At 39.1% G+C, this 21,191-nt stretch overlaps 1 protein-coding gene across 2 annotated transcripts; it reads right to left on the reverse strand.

Annotated features, from left to right (window-relative positions):
• LOC101862297 (transmembrane 7 superfamily member 3) lies at nucleotides 1-20,853 on the reverse strand. 2 transcript variants are annotated; one of them, XM_035972040.1, is made up of 13 exons: nucleotides 20,719-20,853; nucleotides 14,604-14,762; nucleotides 14,037-14,155; nucleotides 12,146-12,338; nucleotides 11,333-11,487; nucleotides 10,313-10,441; nucleotides 9,557-9,734; nucleotides 8,282-8,368; nucleotides 7,553-7,633; nucleotides 5,793-5,945; nucleotides 4,620-4,717; nucleotides 2,346-2,508; nucleotides 1-899 (listed from the first exon to the last, which is right to left on the reverse strand). In XM_035972040.1, exons 3-13 carry the CDS (start codon nucleotides 14,142-14,144, stop codon nucleotides 556-558), a joined length of 1,689 nt encoding a protein of 562 aa, XP_035827933.1. In that variant the 5' UTR covers nucleotides 14,145-14,155; nucleotides 14,604-14,762; nucleotides 20,719-20,853; the 3' UTR covers nucleotides 1-555. The 2 variants fall into 2 exon arrangements, with proteins under 2 accessions (XP_035827933.1, XP_005106995.1); XM_005106938.2 differs by having other exon boundaries at nucleotides 14,462-14,762.
• Between the last annotated feature and the right edge of the window lie 338 nt (nucleotides 20,854-21,191).

The following is a 21,191-nucleotide window of genomic DNA, read 5'->3' on the forward strand; positions in this document are numbered from 1 at the left end:
AACAAAGATCAAAGGCATAAAAAATGTAAATTTGCAGTTTTCAAGGACACTATGGCTTAGAAAAATCACCAAACTTCAAGAGGCCATTTTAGCACAAATTTTACCTGACACCAGGTGACCCTCATCTCCTTAAGTCACCAATATCTTGACTACCATTCAAGATAGAAGAGTATCTTTACATTAAAAACCAGTCAAATGAACTGGCTTTAAGATACTCCACATGCCTAAAAATTGACAAGTCCCTCATTTCACCACGACACAGTTTCTTCCAAACAAGCAGGTAGAAAGAAACTCCCATGTAAGGGTTTTTGCTTTATTACTTTACATAAATGTCATGGCAAATAAGATGAAAGCGCATTAGCTGGAATATTGCTAAATATTTATATACAGAGAACTTACTTTAGCACAAGAAAAACTGGTTATAAAATTAGGTAAATAAAATGGTGCTAGAAGTTGGTTTATGTCGACCACAAATTCAGCACACGTAATACCAATACGACTCTGGTTCACTTGGTTTAGTTTTTCTCTTTCTGTCTCTTCTTGCCTCGCACAATGTCACTGCAGTAGTGGGGACACAGAATCTGGGGAATTGGTTATCTCCCTCTCTCGGCCAGTCCTTCGCGCACCAGTCTTGTGTATGCTCTCGTACGCCTCGGGAGAAGTGTTTGTGATGAGCGGCCTCCTCTCATCTGCCGTGTCCGACGAAGCCCCATCTCTTCTGTAGCCCTCCCCCTCACCATCATCTTCCTCCACCAGATAACGAGCAGACTGCCACATCTGCTGACGCTTGCGCACAATCCTGGGAGGAATCGGGAAGGGTTCTCGGTTGCGCTCTCTATAAGTCTGGAACACTGCGCCCACTATAGTCAACAGAGGCCAGGCAGTAAAAAGGATAATATCTGGGGATGACAACACAGTTTTAGCTTTAGTAAGAGTTTAACACATTTTGCTAAATAAATGTGCAGACTAGAAATAAAAATTGTAAATGAAAGTACAGACAATGAAAGGTGTTACTATAGAGTTACATACAAAGAAAAGATGGAGGAAGGTTAAGAATGATAGGTGTTTGAAATGAAAGAAGGAGCAAACCACCCCAGAGCACCCGCGAACCACCTGGAATACAACACAGTATGTGACAAAAAACTGTACAATGGAATTTGCTACCATTAAGTTCAAGCTTTGTCTACATGAGTTCAGCATCCTTCAAGACATACACACATGTCACTTGAAGGCATTGCACTCTACCAAGTGGTCAGAACGAAAAAAAAAGGAAGAACAAACACAGGAATAATACGTCATAGTAAATATCAAATATGTATATATCTGAGTACTTAATATGTTCATCTGCTCAATCCAACATTAGGGGAACTGCAGCTCCTGCTAGTATACTAAGGATTTGTACAGAACTGATCACCTTCCACAATCCTCCGGTATGATGAAGGGGGAAAATACAGGGGAGAAACAAATAAACCTACCTGGTCGAAATAGAGCCATAGACTCTGAGGTTATTTCAGTTTCCATAGCAAGAAAAGGGTTTGAAAATAGGAGACCATCTAGTATAGAGGATGATATTCTGTAACACATTTCAACATCCCCTTGCTCCATTAGCACTGTAACTCCTTTCATGCCATGCCATATCCCAGAAAGTCAAAATTTCTTGAGGCACTAGTGTAGAGGCTTTAACTCGGAAAAAAGTTAACGATGGAAAATAAACTCATAGCTGAGTAGAGAGAGGAAATACCAATGTGAACAATTATTCTCTAAAGGACAAAATACTAAACGCAAACCAGACGGGAAACGAACCCATGACCTTTTATCAGGGGTCCTGCAATGTAACGTTTTGAAACTCATACAGCTACATGCATCTTAACCTCTTTCAAAAATAGCTTCACCTGATGAAACAACTACAGTATAACACGGATAGCTCTCACATGTCGGGTAACTAGACCTAAAGCCCTAAGGCCTAGGCAGAGCTAGCTGCTTCCATGGAGGGGGGATGGCGGTATTTTACCAACCTTGCCTTTTTCTGTATTTTTTATTATAATTATTTTGTCCCAAACGCACCTCAAAGGACATTGACTTTAGATCTCTACAGCAGCGTAATTAGTTCCACTATTCCATGTTTGTGTTTGAGCTTTACGCAATTTTCTTACAAAGATAAAGAAGAAAAAAAAACCCCAGGATGGCAAGCACAGTTCGACGGATGTGTGATTTCGAGTCTTCTGGGTTCGACCTATCTGTGTTATACTGTACATTAAAAGTCTAGCACACACACACACACACACACACACACACACACACACACACACACACACACTCCCATACACACACACACGTGTTTGAACCTTGAGTATGATAAGGAACTGCTGTCTTGGCATCCACGAGCCCCGAGATGGTTTGTCGGTGCACTGAGTTGAGAAAGACCAGAAGCAGACTTGACCGTAGCGGGATGGTTGCCACCATGAGCAACAGAAAAGCACCAACAATACCGCATGACAAAATGTTCAACTGGGAGAAGAAAGAACAGATAAATCGCAACATTACCAGTAGTAATCAGCTAATTTTGTATGACTATTGCACATTTAGAGTCGGGGTTCATTTATGTGTACCGACAACACTGTAAAATACAAAACATAGACCTGCATGTGAGCCTCAACCAGACTGTCTGAAAATGTTGCACAACCCCCCCCCCAAAAAAAAAGCCTTTCTGGGTGTCATAAGGAAAAACATCCGAGTAACGAGCGACCACCCCAACAAACACAATAAAGAAGAGACCTAACCCTAACCCTACCCCCAAAAAGAACCTGCAACGGGCCTCATGTAAAAAAGGCCAAAACAAGTCCTAAATGAAAAAAAAAATTTTAATTAAAAAACCACACTCCAAAACAAATAAGGAGCATATAGATCTAGATTTAGATTCTAGATCTATATATGGCTTACATCTACATTGCTATAGGGTTTGATACAATATAACACAATAGAATTGGAATATATAATATGAATCCCGTCAGGGACCCGACGTTGTGTCCTTGGGAAAGGCACTTTACACGAATTTTCCTCACTTCACCCAGGAGGGAATGGGTACCCGGCTATAGACAGCGAAAGATCTTGTCAGTATGTTAGTGTTTGAGCGCTTAATCAGCTGCTTGCACTGTATGCTTCCCGGGAAGCTGAGAATGTTTCGGAGTGTTCTATGGTCTGCTGGGGTAATAATATAGTGTAAAGTGCATAGAGCCTGCTGTTGAGCGGGGATTTGCGCTATACAAATGCTATCTATTATTATTATTAGATCTAGAAATCTAGTAATCTAAATAAATCTAGATCTAGACCTTGTAGAACAAGTGAATAGGAATAGGCCTTGAACTAGAAATCCGCATCCGATTCCGAACAGAAGGACTCAGCTGAGTCTAGATTCTAGATTCTAGATCTAGATTCTAGTCTAGATCTTTACTAAATAAAAAAACAATTCACGCACCTGATGAAATGCTTATTTTTACCAATATAAAGATTACAGCACAACCTATGATAGGGTTTGACACTATAGAATTGGAATATGAATCCTCCATTGAGGTCTATAATGATCTATATAAATCTAGATCTAGATTCTATTAGAACAAGAGAGTCGGACTTGAATGAATCCAAACGATCTGAACAATTGAATTAGTCAACAAACGAAATTTAAAATGGCCGCTCGAGCACGAAACTGAAAGTAGATCATTTAAGTTGTCGTCCTTTTTCGTATTCGCATTTCTACTTAGATTCCGACAATTATGTCGGAAACGCCGACGTCGGCAGTCGGCGGTGCGCGCGTCGGCGGTCGGCGCAAAAACGAAAGTGCCGACGAAGCCGACGGGAGAAAAATGGGTCACTGGCAGTCGGCCAAGCCTCGCACTACGCACATTGACTGATACAGGCGGGCCTAGCGATAGCATCGGCCGGTTCGCGGGTCGGGTCGCGATTGTCGGATTTCAGACGATTGTCGGCAAACATGCAGGTCTCAAAACAGAAAACAAAAAGAAGACATGACAGTCACATCAAGCGTCACTCATCTTGCTCTCACAGAAAAAATATAAATGGCAAAAATGGCAGGGGTAAATCAATTGCAACTTACAGAACTTGAAGAGAAGGGGTTGGGGAAAGACCAGGACAACAATGAGCAGAGAAATTAGTGGCAAACCATGATTGCAGTGTCTGTTTCAAATATGATGATGATACTAGAGACAAATACATCTGTTTTTCTATACTTTAACAAATGTAAGAACAAGACCATTTGATTTGTAAACCTAAGAACATGTATTACAATTTACTTTTCCAGGTGAACAGAGAACCTTCGAATGTACAAAGATGGAGTTTACGTTACCTTAACTTCACAAAATACAACATACACATTATATTTTAATGAGGGGTAAAATTAGCTAAGAGTAGTAATTGACAGGTAGAAAGATAAATAAAGATATAAGCACACTGACGCAATAACAGCCATTCAAAGCAAAGAAAAAGCAAACAGGACAAGACAGAAACAACAGGGGGAAAGAAAAGAAGAATGTAAAGACTGGGTGGCCCAGGTTACAAAAGATCTATAATTTGTTTACACTAGAATATTACAACAAAGAACTCACCACTTTGGAGTAGGCCATAAGGACGACAGTAAACAGAAGCAGGACACAGGTGAAGGACATGGAGTAGTTCAGCTCTGTGCTCCACCAGTCCAGGTTACCTGCCATACAAACGGACTTGTTGAAATGGTGGGAGGCAATATGATTGTGGCTTTGTGGGAGTGAAGAAGAGTAAAAAAAAAAAAAAACCAAAACAGTAGTTTTCGCTTAACAGCTTTCACAAGTGTTTATTTACATATCTAAATGACGACTGCTATTTTTTTTTCTTGTGAACCAAATGACAAAAGTAACTGATCCGCTTATCCTTCAGAAAATATAGAATTTTACACCCTCCCAAAGCTCCTCCAAAGATGCATCTTTCAACATCATAAAAAAAAAGTTTAATGCTATGATCAAGGTTTACAATATTCTTGCTTTTCATGATTCCTGATTGGAACAACACAATAAAAACTAGTTTTTTATCTCTTGTGTAAAAAATACCCAAACAGACTTTAGTAGATTGCTTGTGACACTGACAATTAACGGGTAATGAGTACTTAGATTAGAACGTGAAACCTATAACTTTTCTTTTATACATATAACATCAGCACTAAATTGTTCATGAAATAAAAGACACATTACAATACACAGACAATACCATAGGCTTGTATAATAATATCCCAGACTGAGCTCTCTGATGTATTTCCAGTTCACTATGGAGCTCACCGTTTGACTTTATTTCGCACCAAATACAGGGCAAGGTGGAATGGCTGTGTGCACACTCGTTTCTAGCGGAGCCGGACTGGTATTTTGCTCTTCACTTGCTCGCCCATGGTGCACACCAGCACAGCAAACTTTTCATAAAGAGTAAAGAGTTGCTGCCATGACAGTGTCCAGTTTAGGGATATTATAATACAAGTCTATAGACCAAAAAAACCCACTTCATGGCTGGTCACCACAAAGCGGCCCATTTTCTAGGCTGGGTTTCAGGTGCCTCCATCAAGGACACATCACCTACTCATTGACAGTGTTTCACATTATTTGTGACCCTAAACTCACTAATGACTAAGCTACTAGGCATAACATATATTCCCTAGAGTTTCCAAAGCGTCCCTTAAAACTAAGGGGAGGCAGAAAACCATGCACGTAAATAGTAAATAAATATCTGTAAAAACCACGGCAGGTTATTCCCCATACCAAAAGGTGTAAAGAACAGGGTAGCCGACACAAGGTAACCCGCGCAGAGCCCGACCAGGAACACAGACAGAATGGGCAGGGCCAGAAGGTACCACAGCCCTAGCCACAGACACGCTCCCACGATGCCCACACAGGCTGAGACGGCCAGCTTCACTGAAGAAAAAAGAGAAGAAAATTGAAACAAACATCTTTCAGCAAAACAAACATGATAAAAATTAATTGTTGTTTAAAAATATTTAACTTTAAAAAAAAAAGAATAAATCAATAAATATAGAGACTTTATCTAAGAACGAACACTGATATGAAGATAAGTTAAAATGTACAACCCCCCACCCCCCAGAAAACTAGTAACAAATAAGAAATACTTAAAAACTTATATTGTTTAACTCCTTATCACCGGCAAGGCGCTCCAAGCAGCTGTTGGTCAAAACTGCTGTGCCGGTGAGCAGCTGGCAGCGGCTCAAGCACATTGCTTTATGATGACTTACACGTCAAATCACTTTTCGGCAATTGCTAAAAACAGGTCTCTTATATGGGGATTTCATTCCTTAGATGAAGAACTATCATAATAGGTTCAATTACTTTGATTTGATGACCATTAAGTGACATATATGTCATTTTAGGATTTCTTACTGGCATAGTATATTTTTACCCCTCGGAGATAAAGAGTTAAAATAGAAGATAAAAAAACTTACTATTATGATTTTCGGGCAGTGCTGCAAAAACTCTTTACTCTTTATCTCCGATGGGGGTAAACCCACTATGCTGGGGCCCTTTTTTTGTGCTAAGACTAAAAATAACAAAAAACGTCATTAAATGGGTCATCAAATCGAAACTAGGACAGCTATTTTCATAGTTCTTCCTCTAATGAATGAACTTCAGGTAAAAGAGACCTGTTTCCGGCAATTACCAAAAAGTAATTCGATGTTGAAGTCGTCGTAAAGGAATGTACATGAGCTGCTGTCAGCCGCTCACTGACATGGGGGTTACGACGGCTTACCGAAGATAAAGAGTTAAAAATATAGTAAAGACTACTTTTATATGAGCAGGGAAAAAGAAAAATCCTTGGAGCCAAGAGCTTCTATCTATTGCTTTGCTCACGTCTGTTCCACCTAGCTCCATACCTCCTCTCATAGCTCTGGAACCGGGAACCATTAGTCTCAGGGTTAGTGCAGAGCCTCCCTGCATTGGCACAGGAACCTGCCTGGGTCAGACTTCCGATCCCACCCACCACCAACATCATTATCATTTGACTGAAGTAAAGTAAAATCCATTCTGTGTCCACATGAACTATAGTTCAACAAATTTCAGCAGGAAACGGTCCGATGATTTCTTGCCTCTAGCTGGGAAGCTCTTGATGCAGAGAGTCTATCATCCCAAGCCCTAGGTGGGGTACTGTTATTCTATTGCCATTAGTATCATCTTTTTCTTCTCTTCCATGATACTGCTATTTTAAACAATGTAAGACAACAAAGTGTGACAGTTATCATGTACCTAATCATAACTCAACAACAGGACCAGCAAGAGGAAACCATTGATAGTATGGCATGAAATTGTCAACTGAGTAAAATAAATGTATCATTGTATGTATTTGTCTATGCTTCTATGTATGGCTGCTATTGTATTAATTGTAAACCAGATCTTCTCAAAAAATTTTTTTTAAAGAGATATTTATTTATTTTATATATTTCATGTATATTAGTATTTGTTTACAAGACACTGTACAGGACATTCCCAACATTGTAGGGAAAACAACCAACCTGCTTCTGAAGCTGTGTGCGGCACCGACATGAGAATGTATGTCAGCAGGCAAAAGAATGAGAATGCGAAGACCAATTGAGCTGGGGAGTGAAACAAACAATATTTTCTTTTTTTAAAAACTTTCAATGCTACTTTTTACAACACCTATTTTTTAAAACTCTTGAGACTTACTTTCCTTTTAAAACAACATAGCTATTTCTCGACCACTACTTTATTGAAAAGCTCTGTCGATACGTTACTATAATTTGCTTTGAATTTGCGATTTCCCTGTAACCCAAATCTTTTAATTTCACAGTCAGATTGCTTCTAAATAAACGATATGTAAAAAGTATTCTATTTCTATACATCTTAAAGTTGCTTAGGAAGAAGTATTAACATTTATCATGGTAGATAGATATTATATACAACTTCTGCAGCCCACAACAATTTTTTTTCAAAATACACTGAAATTCTACAAACACCCTTAATAACAAACGCCAAATGAGCATGTAGGTGATAAGAGTTGATACACAAATAGTCAAATTGAGCTAGTCGAATGTAGCATAAAATCAGCAGATCTATCTAAGTGAGCTTGCCAAAAGTAAAAACCTACCTACAGATATGTCCTAAGCAACATTTCCAAAATGTTCAGAGCCCTAAAAAGTTGTCAAATTTTTTTTCAGTTTGGCTCACAGTAACACGGTTACCATTGCAAAGCAGTGCATTCAGGAAAATAACATTCCACTCACATATTTTAAAGTATCGATGGCCCAACAGGAGAAGGAAGGCTCCGAGAAAACCAGCAACGACAGCCACCACAATCTCCAAAGCTGTACCTGGAGGGACAAGGAGACAAACCTCTCTTTTAATGTACCTAACACAAAATCCCTCAAAAAAAGATGATAAATCTCTTGTTTTAGAGGTTCAAGCATGGATTTTTCACCTGATGGTTTGACTTCTTACTTTCTATCGCTTCTTGCACCTTCCATGTTCCAAATCTGTTTTGCGTAAGTACTTATTTCTAATCAAGGTTCACAATCTGGATTTATAAAGCTCAATATTTTTTCACATAATACGTCAAGTCAATCTTCCCCTTCCCCTCCCCCCCCCCCCCCAGACTGTCCCAGACTTTCATTATTATACTGTATTTTTTCCAAGCTTTTTCTGTTAAAAAAGTGCAATCCTCTATCATTTTTAGCTATAAATTTAGTAATTAGTTTTATTTCATAATGTCACTCACACCATTCAATGTGTATTACAGGTGAAGCAAAAAATATTTATCATATCACTGAACCATCATTCTTCATATCCCTTTTATATCCCACCCTGCCCGATCAATCCTTTTTCCTTCTTTTATAATGTCTCCCAAAAAATTAACAGAGAAAATAAGAACAAAAAAACTAAGGCAACAGTTTGGCTTCCATAAAGCTCATTCAGTTTTATATCCATCCCCATAGCAGGTTTGTTGTTACTGATCCAGACCAACCAAAGGTTTTAACAACTAGGCATTTACTCTCTCTCAGAAAGTATGTTTGTTCCAATTTCCCATCTCATTTGCACAAGGGACAAACAGCATAACTTGCCCCAAAGCTATTGCTCATGTGTTTCTACTTCATCCAACAGCCAATGCCCACTCACAGTCAAGTGAAGGGAGGAAATTATAAGTACAGTCCCTTTCTCAAGGTTACAATGTCCTGAAAAAACAGCAAAATTGTATAGATTTAGTTAACTTTGTAACACTGTAAGGTTATTTAAGAGGCGGGCCATCCAAATTTAACATTTATCTCCAATAGGACCAAGCCAAATAGAAAAATTCGGGTCAAGTGCCTTTCCCAAGGACAAATAATGGACCGAGCTGAGCCTTTAACTCCGGTTTTGCTATCTCACAATTATGAGTCCATTTGCCTGACTACTAGACTACCAATGCCACCTACAATGTTGTTTGGCTGAACCAGAAATCAAAACGATGTAGCTCAAACAACATCATATTATGTCATGCGTGTCGGATGACACTTAGTTCTTACTTTCTACAGAGCAGTTCCCAGACTTCAAATCGCAGGCGTAGGTCACAGACGTTATGTAAGCAGCGTTGGTCCCTAAATCTTTGCGGGTCACAACTACCCCATAGACAGCTCCCTGACCTGACCTTGATATGACCTTGACCTGTGACACAGCATTGGGCCCATCTGTGACTGAAAACACCTGAGGAAAAAGGCAGAGGTACTGAAACGATTGGTAAACACTTAGAGAATGGGGAGAAACAGCACCTGAAGAAAGAAAACAATTTTATCATCCTGATGATACACACATATACACACATACACACACATGCATACACACACATACAAGCCTGCGCACACACACACATAACGCATTGATCTTCAGAGCATTAACTCTTTATCAGCTGTGGGAGATAAACCCACTATGCAATACGCGCCCTGACAGGTATTTTTAATACTCTGCTTGGAAACACATATGGCTTGGTGGTATGAAAATTTTAGCTTCATAAAGATGGCAAAAGCGGGATCTGGCTTGAGCAAAGATTGACAAGCACTGAACTGAGTCGAGTTATTTTCCTTTAAAGACAAAAAGGTAAAATACGAGAATAATCGCCAATAGTTATCTGTAATGCGGCAAAACACCTCGGAGGCTCCAAGAGCAAGCTTTGCACATATAAGATCTCTTGGTGGTCCTAAAATAAATAAGAGTAGTGTTTGGCCGCCATCCAGGCAAAATGCCCTTAGATTCCTACCAAAACTTAAATACTTTTAAAGACTTACTTCAAATCCATTGCTGCTAACCTGCCCAGGTGTCAACATTTTTTGTACACTACTGAAGAAGTGATCCGCGTGCAGGTTTTTCTGGTCCATGAAAAGCACATACACCTTGTACTCCAGGGCTGTCTGCAGCTGGGAAGGAGAGAAGATTGTTTGAGAGATCTCCATCTTTGCTTTCATGTGAGTTTAATGCTGTACTAGCCACTGATAGGTTATTTTGAGAGGACGGCACTGGGTTTTACAAGGTTCCCCTTCACCTATCCTTTCGTCTGCCTGACCATTGGGGTGCCATTGTAGCTTTTACAACCACTTTCTCCCACCCCTAATGTTTCAGTTTTGTGCAGTATGATATTCCAGTCACTACAGGTGGTATAGACTCCACTGTATTTTTTAGTGTCATCCAAAGTTATAAAAATAATTCAGTATCCAAGGCTTTATTCTTTTTTAAATCTTGAGTTAGATTTATTAGTATTATGGTGTGATTATCAGTTTCAGATACAGACAAGATCTAGTAGTGAAAGTAGCGGTTGAAGTTGGCACAGCTCCACCAAAACAGACAAGCCTGTTTTTAGTTAGTTTTAGTAGGAGTTTTACCACACTTACAACACAATAAGGTCATATTTATAAGTGCCAAAGATTAGAGGAGTTACAAGAGAGTAACAAATACAAAAAGAAGGAAGAGAGATAAGGATGTTTAATAGGAAAGAAGGAGCAAACCACACCAGAGCACCTGCCAACCACCCACATGTTACGATTTGCCTTCTCCCGATCAAACAAATTATTACTCCTGAAAGATTAACAATATCAAATGATCATTATCAGATAATGAATCTATCCACCTTTAATTAACACACTTTGACCAAGAAACTCTGAATCTCTTAAGAAATACTTGCAAAAGCATTTCAGTTGAATATGAACAGTACCTCAAAAGGAACCATAACTGGCAATTGCAGCAGTCTCTTTGAAAGTACACTTACATTTAGAACACAACTGTATAATCAAATTCATCCAAAAAAATATTACCACTGGGCTTTCACAGTCCAAAGGCAGCTCTCCATCAGCAGTAGCGAAATTCGACCACTGAAACCAGGCTTTAGTCCAGTGGTCAGAGTAGTCTAGCTGAATACTTGGATCTAGTTCCATATTGAAAACTTGATTGCATCCCCCTGGTAATGGATCTGAAAACAACAAAACAAGAGATGTGTTTCAAATAACAAGCGGACCATAAAGAGCAAACAAAGAGGGGGGATTTTTGAATAAGTAAGGCTCATCTACAATACATTGGGGAGAAAAACTTGAAAAATTGTTAAATAAATTCTTGTTTTATGAAGATACGTTGTGTACATAAACACCTCTGCAAGGATTTGAAACTTGACCACAGTCAAACATATTTTTCTGTCAAACAGATTATTTGTGCAAAACTAAGATTTATATACAGCACTGGAAAAGCTCTAAAAATGAACTGAAAGCTTGAAGAATGAAGTTTAACTCATTATCTCCAATGGAGATAATCCCACTTTGAAGGGGCCTTCATTTGGTACACAATCTAAAAGTGACATTTACAATAAATTGTTCATTAAATCAAAACAAGTGAACCTATTTTGATAGTTCTTCATCTAATGAATGAACTCCTGGTAAAAGAGACCTGTTTTCGGCAATACCCATAAAGTAATTCAACGTCGAAGACATCGAGCCATCTTAAAGGAATGTGTTCAAGTTGCAGCCAGCAGCTAATTAGAGGAAAGCGGTTCCGACCGCAAGCCGCTGGGTACGGCTAGTCAGAGATAAGGAGCTAAAAGCCCAAAGCTTAGTCACATGACAATCATATCATCTCACCATCAACTGTATATAGTTCAACATGAGCCAGAGCTGTAACATTCTCGGTGCTGTTTGCAGAGACATACCAGACGATGCTGTGATTACCATTCGATACCATGGTAACCAGACCGGCACTGGAGCCAGTCTTGGTAGTGGAATGAGAGAACGTCGGTGAGGACGACAAAGATATCTCCTCTATTTGAGAGTGTAGCTGAGGAACAGAAAAGATGTAGAAGTACACAGACTTCATAAATTTGAAAACTATGATATTTATAAAAATGACAATAACAATAATAATAAGAATTATTATTATTATTATCATTATTATTATTATTACAATCATTATTATTATTACTATATTATCATGGTAATAATGATAGTAATAGAACAAAATTTAATAATTAAAATAAATACTCTAAGGTATCAAATAAAAGGGGGGGGGGTGGACAAGTAGTCAAAAGTTAATAAAGGGTGGGGGGTGGTTGGAATAAAAGGGAGGGGAGGGGGTGAACAAGAGGTCCAAAAGTCAAAAATTAATAAAAGTGTTTGTGTGTGGGGGGCGGGGGGAAGGTTGGCACATTCAACCTCCCACCCCCGTGCGAGTAGGAACCAATCTGTTTTTATTTCTCCTTCAGTGAATAAAAGAGTAAAAGAACAAGAGATCATGAAATTTTAGTGATTTTAGTAAGTTACTGTGCCAACTTTTCCCATTTAGGAACGAAAAGTCAGGGCTCGAGCATTGTGTTGCGCTGTAGAGCCAGAATTCCAAGAAATCGAAAGGGGACGTAACACACAAAAAAATAGTAATAGTAGGCTACGATTGCTCTAATGACGTAGGCAGTTCATTCACAAAAATCGGAAGGATACCTCAAATTCACAAGGTTCCTGAAAACAATGTTTTTCCCTAATTTTGTGTTTTGACCCATGAGTCTTATCTCTAGATCTATTATTACTCACAAAGTTTGGCTTGATCTTGCACCATTTCATTTAGATGAAATTAGGACATGGTTTAGATCTTTAAAAGAGATAAGATTTTGAATCTATATCTTGGAAACCAGCACTTTCTGCCATCCCTTTCGAACTGTGTAAGTTGAGCCAGCTCGCGGAAACCCCGCCGGCAGTGCTGAGCGGGCCCCGCCAAGAGAAGGCCTAGATCTACTAGTACTTAAGATCTAGTAAGCGGTCGGACATCGTGATAAAGTAGGTTATCGATCAATTCAGGCCGCTTCAGGGCTATGCGACAAAAACCTTGATCAAGAATCTAGACCCAGATATCGAGATTCTAGATATAATGTTTCATATGATCGTCGGTGGTGCTAAGCTGGAAAATAATAAACAGGGGGTATGGAATAAGGAGCGGCAGGGAGCGCAGAAAAACTGAAAATTAATAAGCGGGTGGAGGGGGGTGGGGTGCTTATTAGATACCTTAGAGTAATAGTAATAACAATAATAATAATAATAATAATAAAACATGATTGTATAATAATTATGTAGTAATTGTATCATAATAATTGTATTTAAGAGTTGAAAAACACAACGAGAATGCTGTAGAGCATGGATATGAGTTATTCAAATGCAATTACTGTTACATTTTTACAATGAACAACAAGCCAATAAAAATTATTTGATAACATTAATGACAAACTATTTTTTTCTTAAAGTTTTAGTCAATCTATTTAGCTTATCAGTGACAGAGCACAAGTTTGTCATATCTTCGCATTTGTTATGGCTTTTAAGTATCATGAGCTGTTGCACCGTTCCGATAAATTTCACCTTTCAATGAGTTTGCCATATGTGTGCCTTCATCAGTGGCCACAAAATGCTGAATTGAGCAATTCTAAAATACTGACATATTTTGAGACAGAACAATACCTAAAATTTAAACTTCTATAACACACAAACTACTCACTTGTATAACCATAAAGCGAGTTGAGTTGTGAGTTTTTTCCACTTTCAGAGTACAGTTTTCATTGGCCGGGATGGTGACAAAAGTTTCATGACCAGGGACCAGGGTCATCTCAAGACCACCTGTCAATAACAAGGAATAAAATTTTGTTCTCGTCTGCAGCACCATAGCATACTCATTTTGGTTAGGGGAATATCAGAGTTTCAAAATAGTACAAATTAAATATTACAGGATGTATTTTCTTATTCTATTACTAAAGAGAAGCAACAGGAGGAGGAGGAGGAGGAGGAGGAGGAAAAGAAGAGGAAGGAGGAGAAGGAAAAGAAGGAGGAGGAGAACTACAAAAACAACAACAACAACAACAAAACAACATCAATAACAACAGCAGCCACAACAACAACAACAACAACAAAAACAATCTGACTTACTTGTATAGGAGGTCCGGACAAGGAGAAAGGCAAACAGCACCTCCAACATTCTCAGACTCCTCACACCGTTTTCCGCTCTCATTTCCATCTCAATCTCACAAGGCTATCCAATAGACATATAATGTGTTTTTACCCGACGTACATTTGCCTAACAGCGATGAATGGACCAATGAACCACTTTCAGACACTGGACTGCACCCCTGACCACTCACTTCTAAGGCTTCACATTGTGGAACCTTTGAGACTTTACATTCTTGAAGAGGGCAGACTGTCTTTTGTACTCTAAAATTCGATTCAAACCCTGTGAATAAAAAAAATCAATACAGTAATATAATATAGTACCATACTTTTTGGAACAAGCATTATTGACTTGAAGTGCAATCCATGAGGATAAAAATGCAAATATTTCACATCGTTTAACTCCAACAATTGTTCAAAAAGATAAAAAAGCACAGCACCCATTGTAACTCATGGAACTTTAAAAGGCAAAAGTTGATTTTTAAAAAATAAAGATATGAAAATCAAGTTTAAAGTAATAACAGACTTATAGTGGAATTAGAATTCATATGTACACATGCATTACACAACTCATTCAAGAATCATGTATTCAATAAATCAAATATCCATTGAAGAAAAATTAGGTAAATTTAAAATCTACAACGTTCACAGCACAAGCTTGTCTTGCTCTACTACAAAGCCAGTCTAACTAATCCATAGGCCTATAAATAAACACCTGATATCTTTCAACAGAACAACAGTAAGAAAGTAGGCCAGTGACCTCCACTTATTCACATGACTGTGCTGATGATGGCGTGTATGAAGTATTAAACAAATACTGCAAAGATGTAGATTAAATAAATATAAATACAGCAGAGTGGAACTGTACAATGTTAAAATGTCATAACTGTAGAAGTTAAACGCCCCCACCAAAACTATTTATTATTCATCATTTAGGAAATGTTAGGGCCAACCAAGGTTGCAGCAGATGATACAAATTGAAAGAAAATCACAAGCTGACTTGTTTTTATTGCAATGACACTGTTTTTCAACCTTACACCTGACTCTGACTATTATATTAAAAATGGGTTGATTACTTTTTTATTTAAAGTCTCAGTCACATTATATACACCTACATGAGAAAAGAATAAATTGGAGTCTGAGAAGGAAGGATATTTTGAGGAATAAGTAGGTGGAAAATCACAATGGCCCATAATATGGGGCCCCACATAACTCAGGGAATGCTTTTTCATAGTTCATAGTTTTGAAAAAGAAATCTAAATTTCAAAATCAGTTCAAATTGTAAGGCAGTGTGATGAAATCAGGTGCTCGTCAAAATACAGAAATCGGAGAAACAGGCATTTTTCTGCTAGTTTGGAAATCTTTATCGAATTTGTGTTTTTTGGCTCAACCTCTTTTTATGTCTATCAATTCCTTGCGAATTTTACTGAAAAACATTGATTAAAGTCACAAATTTTTGTTTGTTTTCAAGGACCCTTTAGAAGTTGGAGTTACCAAACTTTGACAGCAATTTTCTCGCTAATTTCACCACTAAAACCAGGCGACCGCACTTCTTTCAATCTCAAATATTTCGGTTTGTAAGATAGATGGATATTAATTTCATTGGAAGCAAGTCAAACAAATTGGCTCTCAGATAATACCAGTAAATCAACATGCCAAAAAATTGACGAGCGCCTGATCCCACAGTGTCATGACACAATTGATCTTTTTAAAAATTGCCAATAGCCCTCTTTGTTCTGTGAATTAGATTTCAAGGCCTATCCATCCCTATGTCTACTATAATTTTAGTTAACTGTTGCAGGATGAACCACGAGGAAGTTAACTCCCTCAGAACAAAACGGTAGACTTATACGGGGTGACCATTATGGATGGGATCGTCGGATCGGGCCTATTGGCCCACTCAGTCGCCTCAAAAACAAAAGTGTTTGTTTTCAGTTTCAGGTGACCGAGTTGGGCGATCGGCCCGATCCATCCGTCATGGACACTCCGTATTAGTAGAAGAGACCATAATTCGGCAAAATTTCTACACTGGCTAACAGAGCTAGTAATAGTAATCATCAACTCATCAAGAGAAGTAGAAAGCGAATCATCTGAGAGATTAAATCAGTATGCAAGGCATCGTAAAAAAAAATTGAATCTAACACTACAACTAGACTTAGATCTGGAGTCTAGATCTAGAAATATGAAGAACTAGCAGCACATTGAACGTGATAATTAAAAAACAAAACATTAAATATATATGCTTACAAAGTCAACTTCTTAGACACACCCAATCTCTCAAAACTAGGCCTAGAAAACAGATTTGGATCAAGATGTGGTGTACAGTTTTTATTTTGACAGAACAACAAGGCTAGATCTACAGTTGTAGTGTATTGTACGGCTGAGTCTATACACACGCAATTGCGGGCACAGAAATTAAAATTTTGCTACCCACGCAATTGTGTGTACAGTCAAACCTGTGTAAAACGGCCACCCACTGTCAAGAGGAAAAAAGTGGCCGTATAACAAAGGTGGTCGTCTTAGGCAGGACTGGTCAAAATGAAGAAAGTAAATCATTCTTTTCTGAGGTCAAAACCGGAGCTGATCTCAGAGTTTTAAAGACTGTCATATAGGGGTAATTCTTGAATAGTGTTTTTGTATTAAAGGGGGGTGGATGGTGTAAGAAGGGTTTTTTGCGTTGCATTGATGGTTTGGTTTTGGTAGGATCTGGGCCTAAGCTTTCTTTTGTTGCTGATTTTGAGCAAGGGTGGAATATACGAAATATTATGCAAGTAATACAGATCACGCTTCCCTCACCAGCTGTTGAAAATGTATTGTTAGGCCTACCCATTGGTCTGTTTGGGTAAATATTCACAGGAGGGATGAACAATATAATAACGATAGGTGAATGGAATATGACGGCCTGTACACAGACTGAGAGGCAGACTCAAAATTTATGACAAAGCATCGGGCAATGCAAGACCACGCCTGGCTGTCTGAGTCAGGTAAATATGACAGTGGGTTGATAAAATAAGGTGCCCCCCTCCCCAACCCCTTTCGTTCTTTTTTTAAAATGTGTGTTAATTTGTGTTATCTTTTTTTAAACAATTCTTGGAAATTCTTGGTCCATTAATTTAGCCAGTACCAGTACCATAATAAGTACCTCCTCTATTCCTCCTCAAACAAAGTTGTACACACACACACAAACACACACACGCATGCACACACACACAAACACATACACACACACCCAAAGCAGTCAACGATGAAACCCACCTAGCATCCCCTAGTGACATAGCCCATCATGCACTAGCGGGAAAGCGGGCCCGTCGTATTGCGGACAAAAGCCCAAAAAGCAAGTGCAAAATATATTTGTAGATCTAGCCTAGATCTAATAAAGAACCTTTGGCATTACCGCACGTAATTGCGTGCATAGCAAAGTATAATATAATCGAAGTGGCTATTTCTCCGAACATTCGGGAAAATAAAGTTGAACTCTATTTCTCCGAATGGTTTCCGATCTCAAGATGTTTTGGTTATTTGCGAGATTTAGGCGTTATCCTTTCATTCTGCCATTCTGTGAGGACTGGGAAGAAGCATTTTTTACATCGAATTCAATTTGTAGAGCTAGAGATTTTTACTTGTCTGTTTTTTTCAGATATGGAGTGTCTACGTACACGGTAACCGGGTACCTTGTCTCAGTATCTATGTACATGGTAACCGGGCACCTAGTCTCACCTAGTCTCAGTATCTATGTACACGGTAACCGGGCACCTAGTCTCAGTATCTACGTACACGGTAACCGGAATGAAAATAAATCAATATTTGTACTGTGCTGTCACTTGCTGAAAAAAAAAGAAAGTCGTACATATGTACAAGCGTCTTGTCGGGTTCGCCAACGTGACCAGCCAGTGAACCTGTGCGGGCGCATAACATTGTGAGTACCGGTTGGGGTCACCAAAGTTCATTTAAAGTATAGAGGGCTCCGGAATGGGGGGATTATTGATTTTTTAAAAAGGTACAGCCGGGGGAGGGGTGGGGATGAAGGCAACACCGGATGACAAAACTGAACTTGGGAGTTCTGGACTGCCCGGTTACCGTGTACGTGATAGTACTGATAGAGAGACTACGTGCCCGGTTGCTGGTTACCGTGTACGTAGATATTGAGGCTAGGTGCCCGGTTACCGTGTACGTAGACACTCCGTTTCAGATATAGGCTATTTCAATTGTTGTTGGGGCAACATTCCCGGACTATACTTCATTTGAAAATACCTTCAAAAGGTACTGCGAGAAAACTCAAGACTTTTCGACCTTGGCAGTAAACTGCATTTAGTCACCCAACAAAAACTAAAATTCTTCAGGTAAAAAAAAATCCCTCCACTCCCCCCGTTCACACCTTACACACACACAGAGAAACACACACACACACACAAGGGCCACTCTATTCACTTGTTATCAACAAATCTTGAGAATGGTAACTGTTTGGAGAAATAGAGTTCTGAAAGTTTATTTTCCCAAACGTTCGGAGAAATAGAGCCGGCCAAGTATAATTGCGTGCGTATGTATAGCAAAAAAAAATGTAGGTGAATACAATTGTAAGCTTAGGCCTAGATCTAGAGAGATATATTATATATCTAGATCTAGATCTAGCATATTCGAAGTGACTATTCGGACTCGAGTCCGAATATGAAAAAATGTTATTCGCACTCTGATTCTTGTCCAGCATGACATCATTTCTGACTTCCTGTGACTCGTGACTCCGGCTTCCTGTCCTGCCTCACTCGTGACTCGCCTCAGGCTGGGTAGAGACCGGGATCGCTTCGGGCAAAATGGCGTTTTGAACAGGAGCCGAGTTTTTATCTTATGATGAATTTGAGGCCGGCCTGAAAAGTTATAGCGCTTTTAATAAAAAAGTTTATTTGTCAAGAGGTCATCAGAAGCAATTAAAGATGGCTCGTTAGCGTGTGTCGGGGTCGGATGGGCGGCCTGCACACGTGTGGCTGTGTGCATGTCGGGGAGGGGGGTACTATCGGTCCGGGCGTTGAACGTCGCATACGCGTCAGTCTTTTTTCCCCCGGCAACTGATCATTATTACAATAAGTTATAAGCTAGTCTTGACGTAGATCTACCCAATAAATTGTGCGCTGGTCTATGGAATCAAAAGTTGCCGTATGCTCAGCTCTACACAGCAACTCCACTTTTTCTTGGTAAACAATCGAGATGACACAGGCTTGTGTATTTGAACGAATCGGTCTTTTTTTTTACAGCTCATATAATATGCAGGTGCCAGGTGGTCTGCTAATCTTCAATTTTACCTTTTTCTACAACAAAGAAAGTGGAAAACATGGGGGGTGGAGGGGCGTATCAATGAGGCGGTGGGCATCGGATCGGCAGAAAAGGTGTGGGGGAAACTAAAAAATGGCGGAAAATGGGAAGCCCTGAACGTTAGATATAGAACGAAGACACTTCCTTTTCTCCGGACCCGAGTCCGAATAACATTTTTTCATATTCGGACTGGAGTCCGAATAAGAATTTTTTTTATTCGGATTCAAGTCCGAATATATGAAAAAATGTTATTCGGACTCGAGTCCGAATAACGACGGCCTGATATATATATATAGCTCACACACACACACTACCGGGTCTGGGCCCTGACACTTTCCGAAATCACAAAAGAGTTCCCCTACCGGGTCTGTATACTTCGTGACTTTGTTCCCGGTCACCGGGTCTGTATACACTTCAAGTTCAAGTAAAAAATGTGTTAGTGCACGCAATTGCATGCGTAGATCTATAGACTATAGACTTTAGATCAAGATCTAGACACATTAGATCAAGATCTAGACACATTCCCGTATTGTACAGCCACTGCACTTTGACTGTGTCAGCAGATCAAGTTTATCAACAGTACAGTGACAATTCTTTCAACATTGATAAAATGAAAATGTCAACAGAAAAGAAAATGTTTCATTTACAGACAGACAGAAGACCTGAGAAGATCTTAGTTTGATTTTGAAGCAATTCTGATAATCTTGCAATCTTGCCGGGCTTTAGGCCTAGATTCTAGTCAAGATCTAGATTCTAGATATCTAGAATCTAGATAAATCTAGATTACCCAAGATTCTAGATTTGATTTAAAGTCAAGTTGAGCTGAACGCAAAAGGAGGAGGAGGAAGGATGGCTTCCTAGTCCTAGAAGGAAAGTGCATCTAGAATCTAGACTACACAAAACACAAGACTCTAGATTCGAGATCTGAGATCTACCTTATAATAATTCTTTGGTGAAATATCTGCCCTCTGCAGATTACTGTGGATCAACACATCATCATTTTTTAGGTTACAGTTTGGCACTGGTGACTTCAGACTTGAGACAGATCATGTGTCCAACAGGCTGCCGAGGAAGAATTAAAGCGAAAGTACAACATACCAAACGCCAAACAAAAGAGCACTCGTTTCCTGTTTTTTCCACGTGATTATTAAGATTCGTAGAGTTGCACTGCACTTCGATTTTTTCCCTCAAAAAACCCCCCAACATCAAATGATAACAAAAACGTTCTGTAAAAAGTCTGTCAAAGACAATATAAGGTTGCATTTTATGTAGAATCGTCCTACTATTTATTTTTAAAAGTAATGAAAGGCAACTAATGGGCGCCACAGCGGGCACTAAAGATTTCCTCATTCCCCCTCCTCACTCAAACACACACACACACACACACACACACACACACACACACACA

This window comes from Aplysia californica, unplaced genomic scaffold (genome assembly GCF_000002075.1).
Source record: "Aplysia californica isolate F4 #8 unplaced genomic scaffold, AplCal3.0 scaffold00564, whole genome shotgun sequence".
NCBI classification, from domain to species: domain Eukaryota; kingdom Metazoa; phylum Mollusca; class Gastropoda; order Aplysiida; family Aplysiidae; genus Aplysia; species Aplysia californica.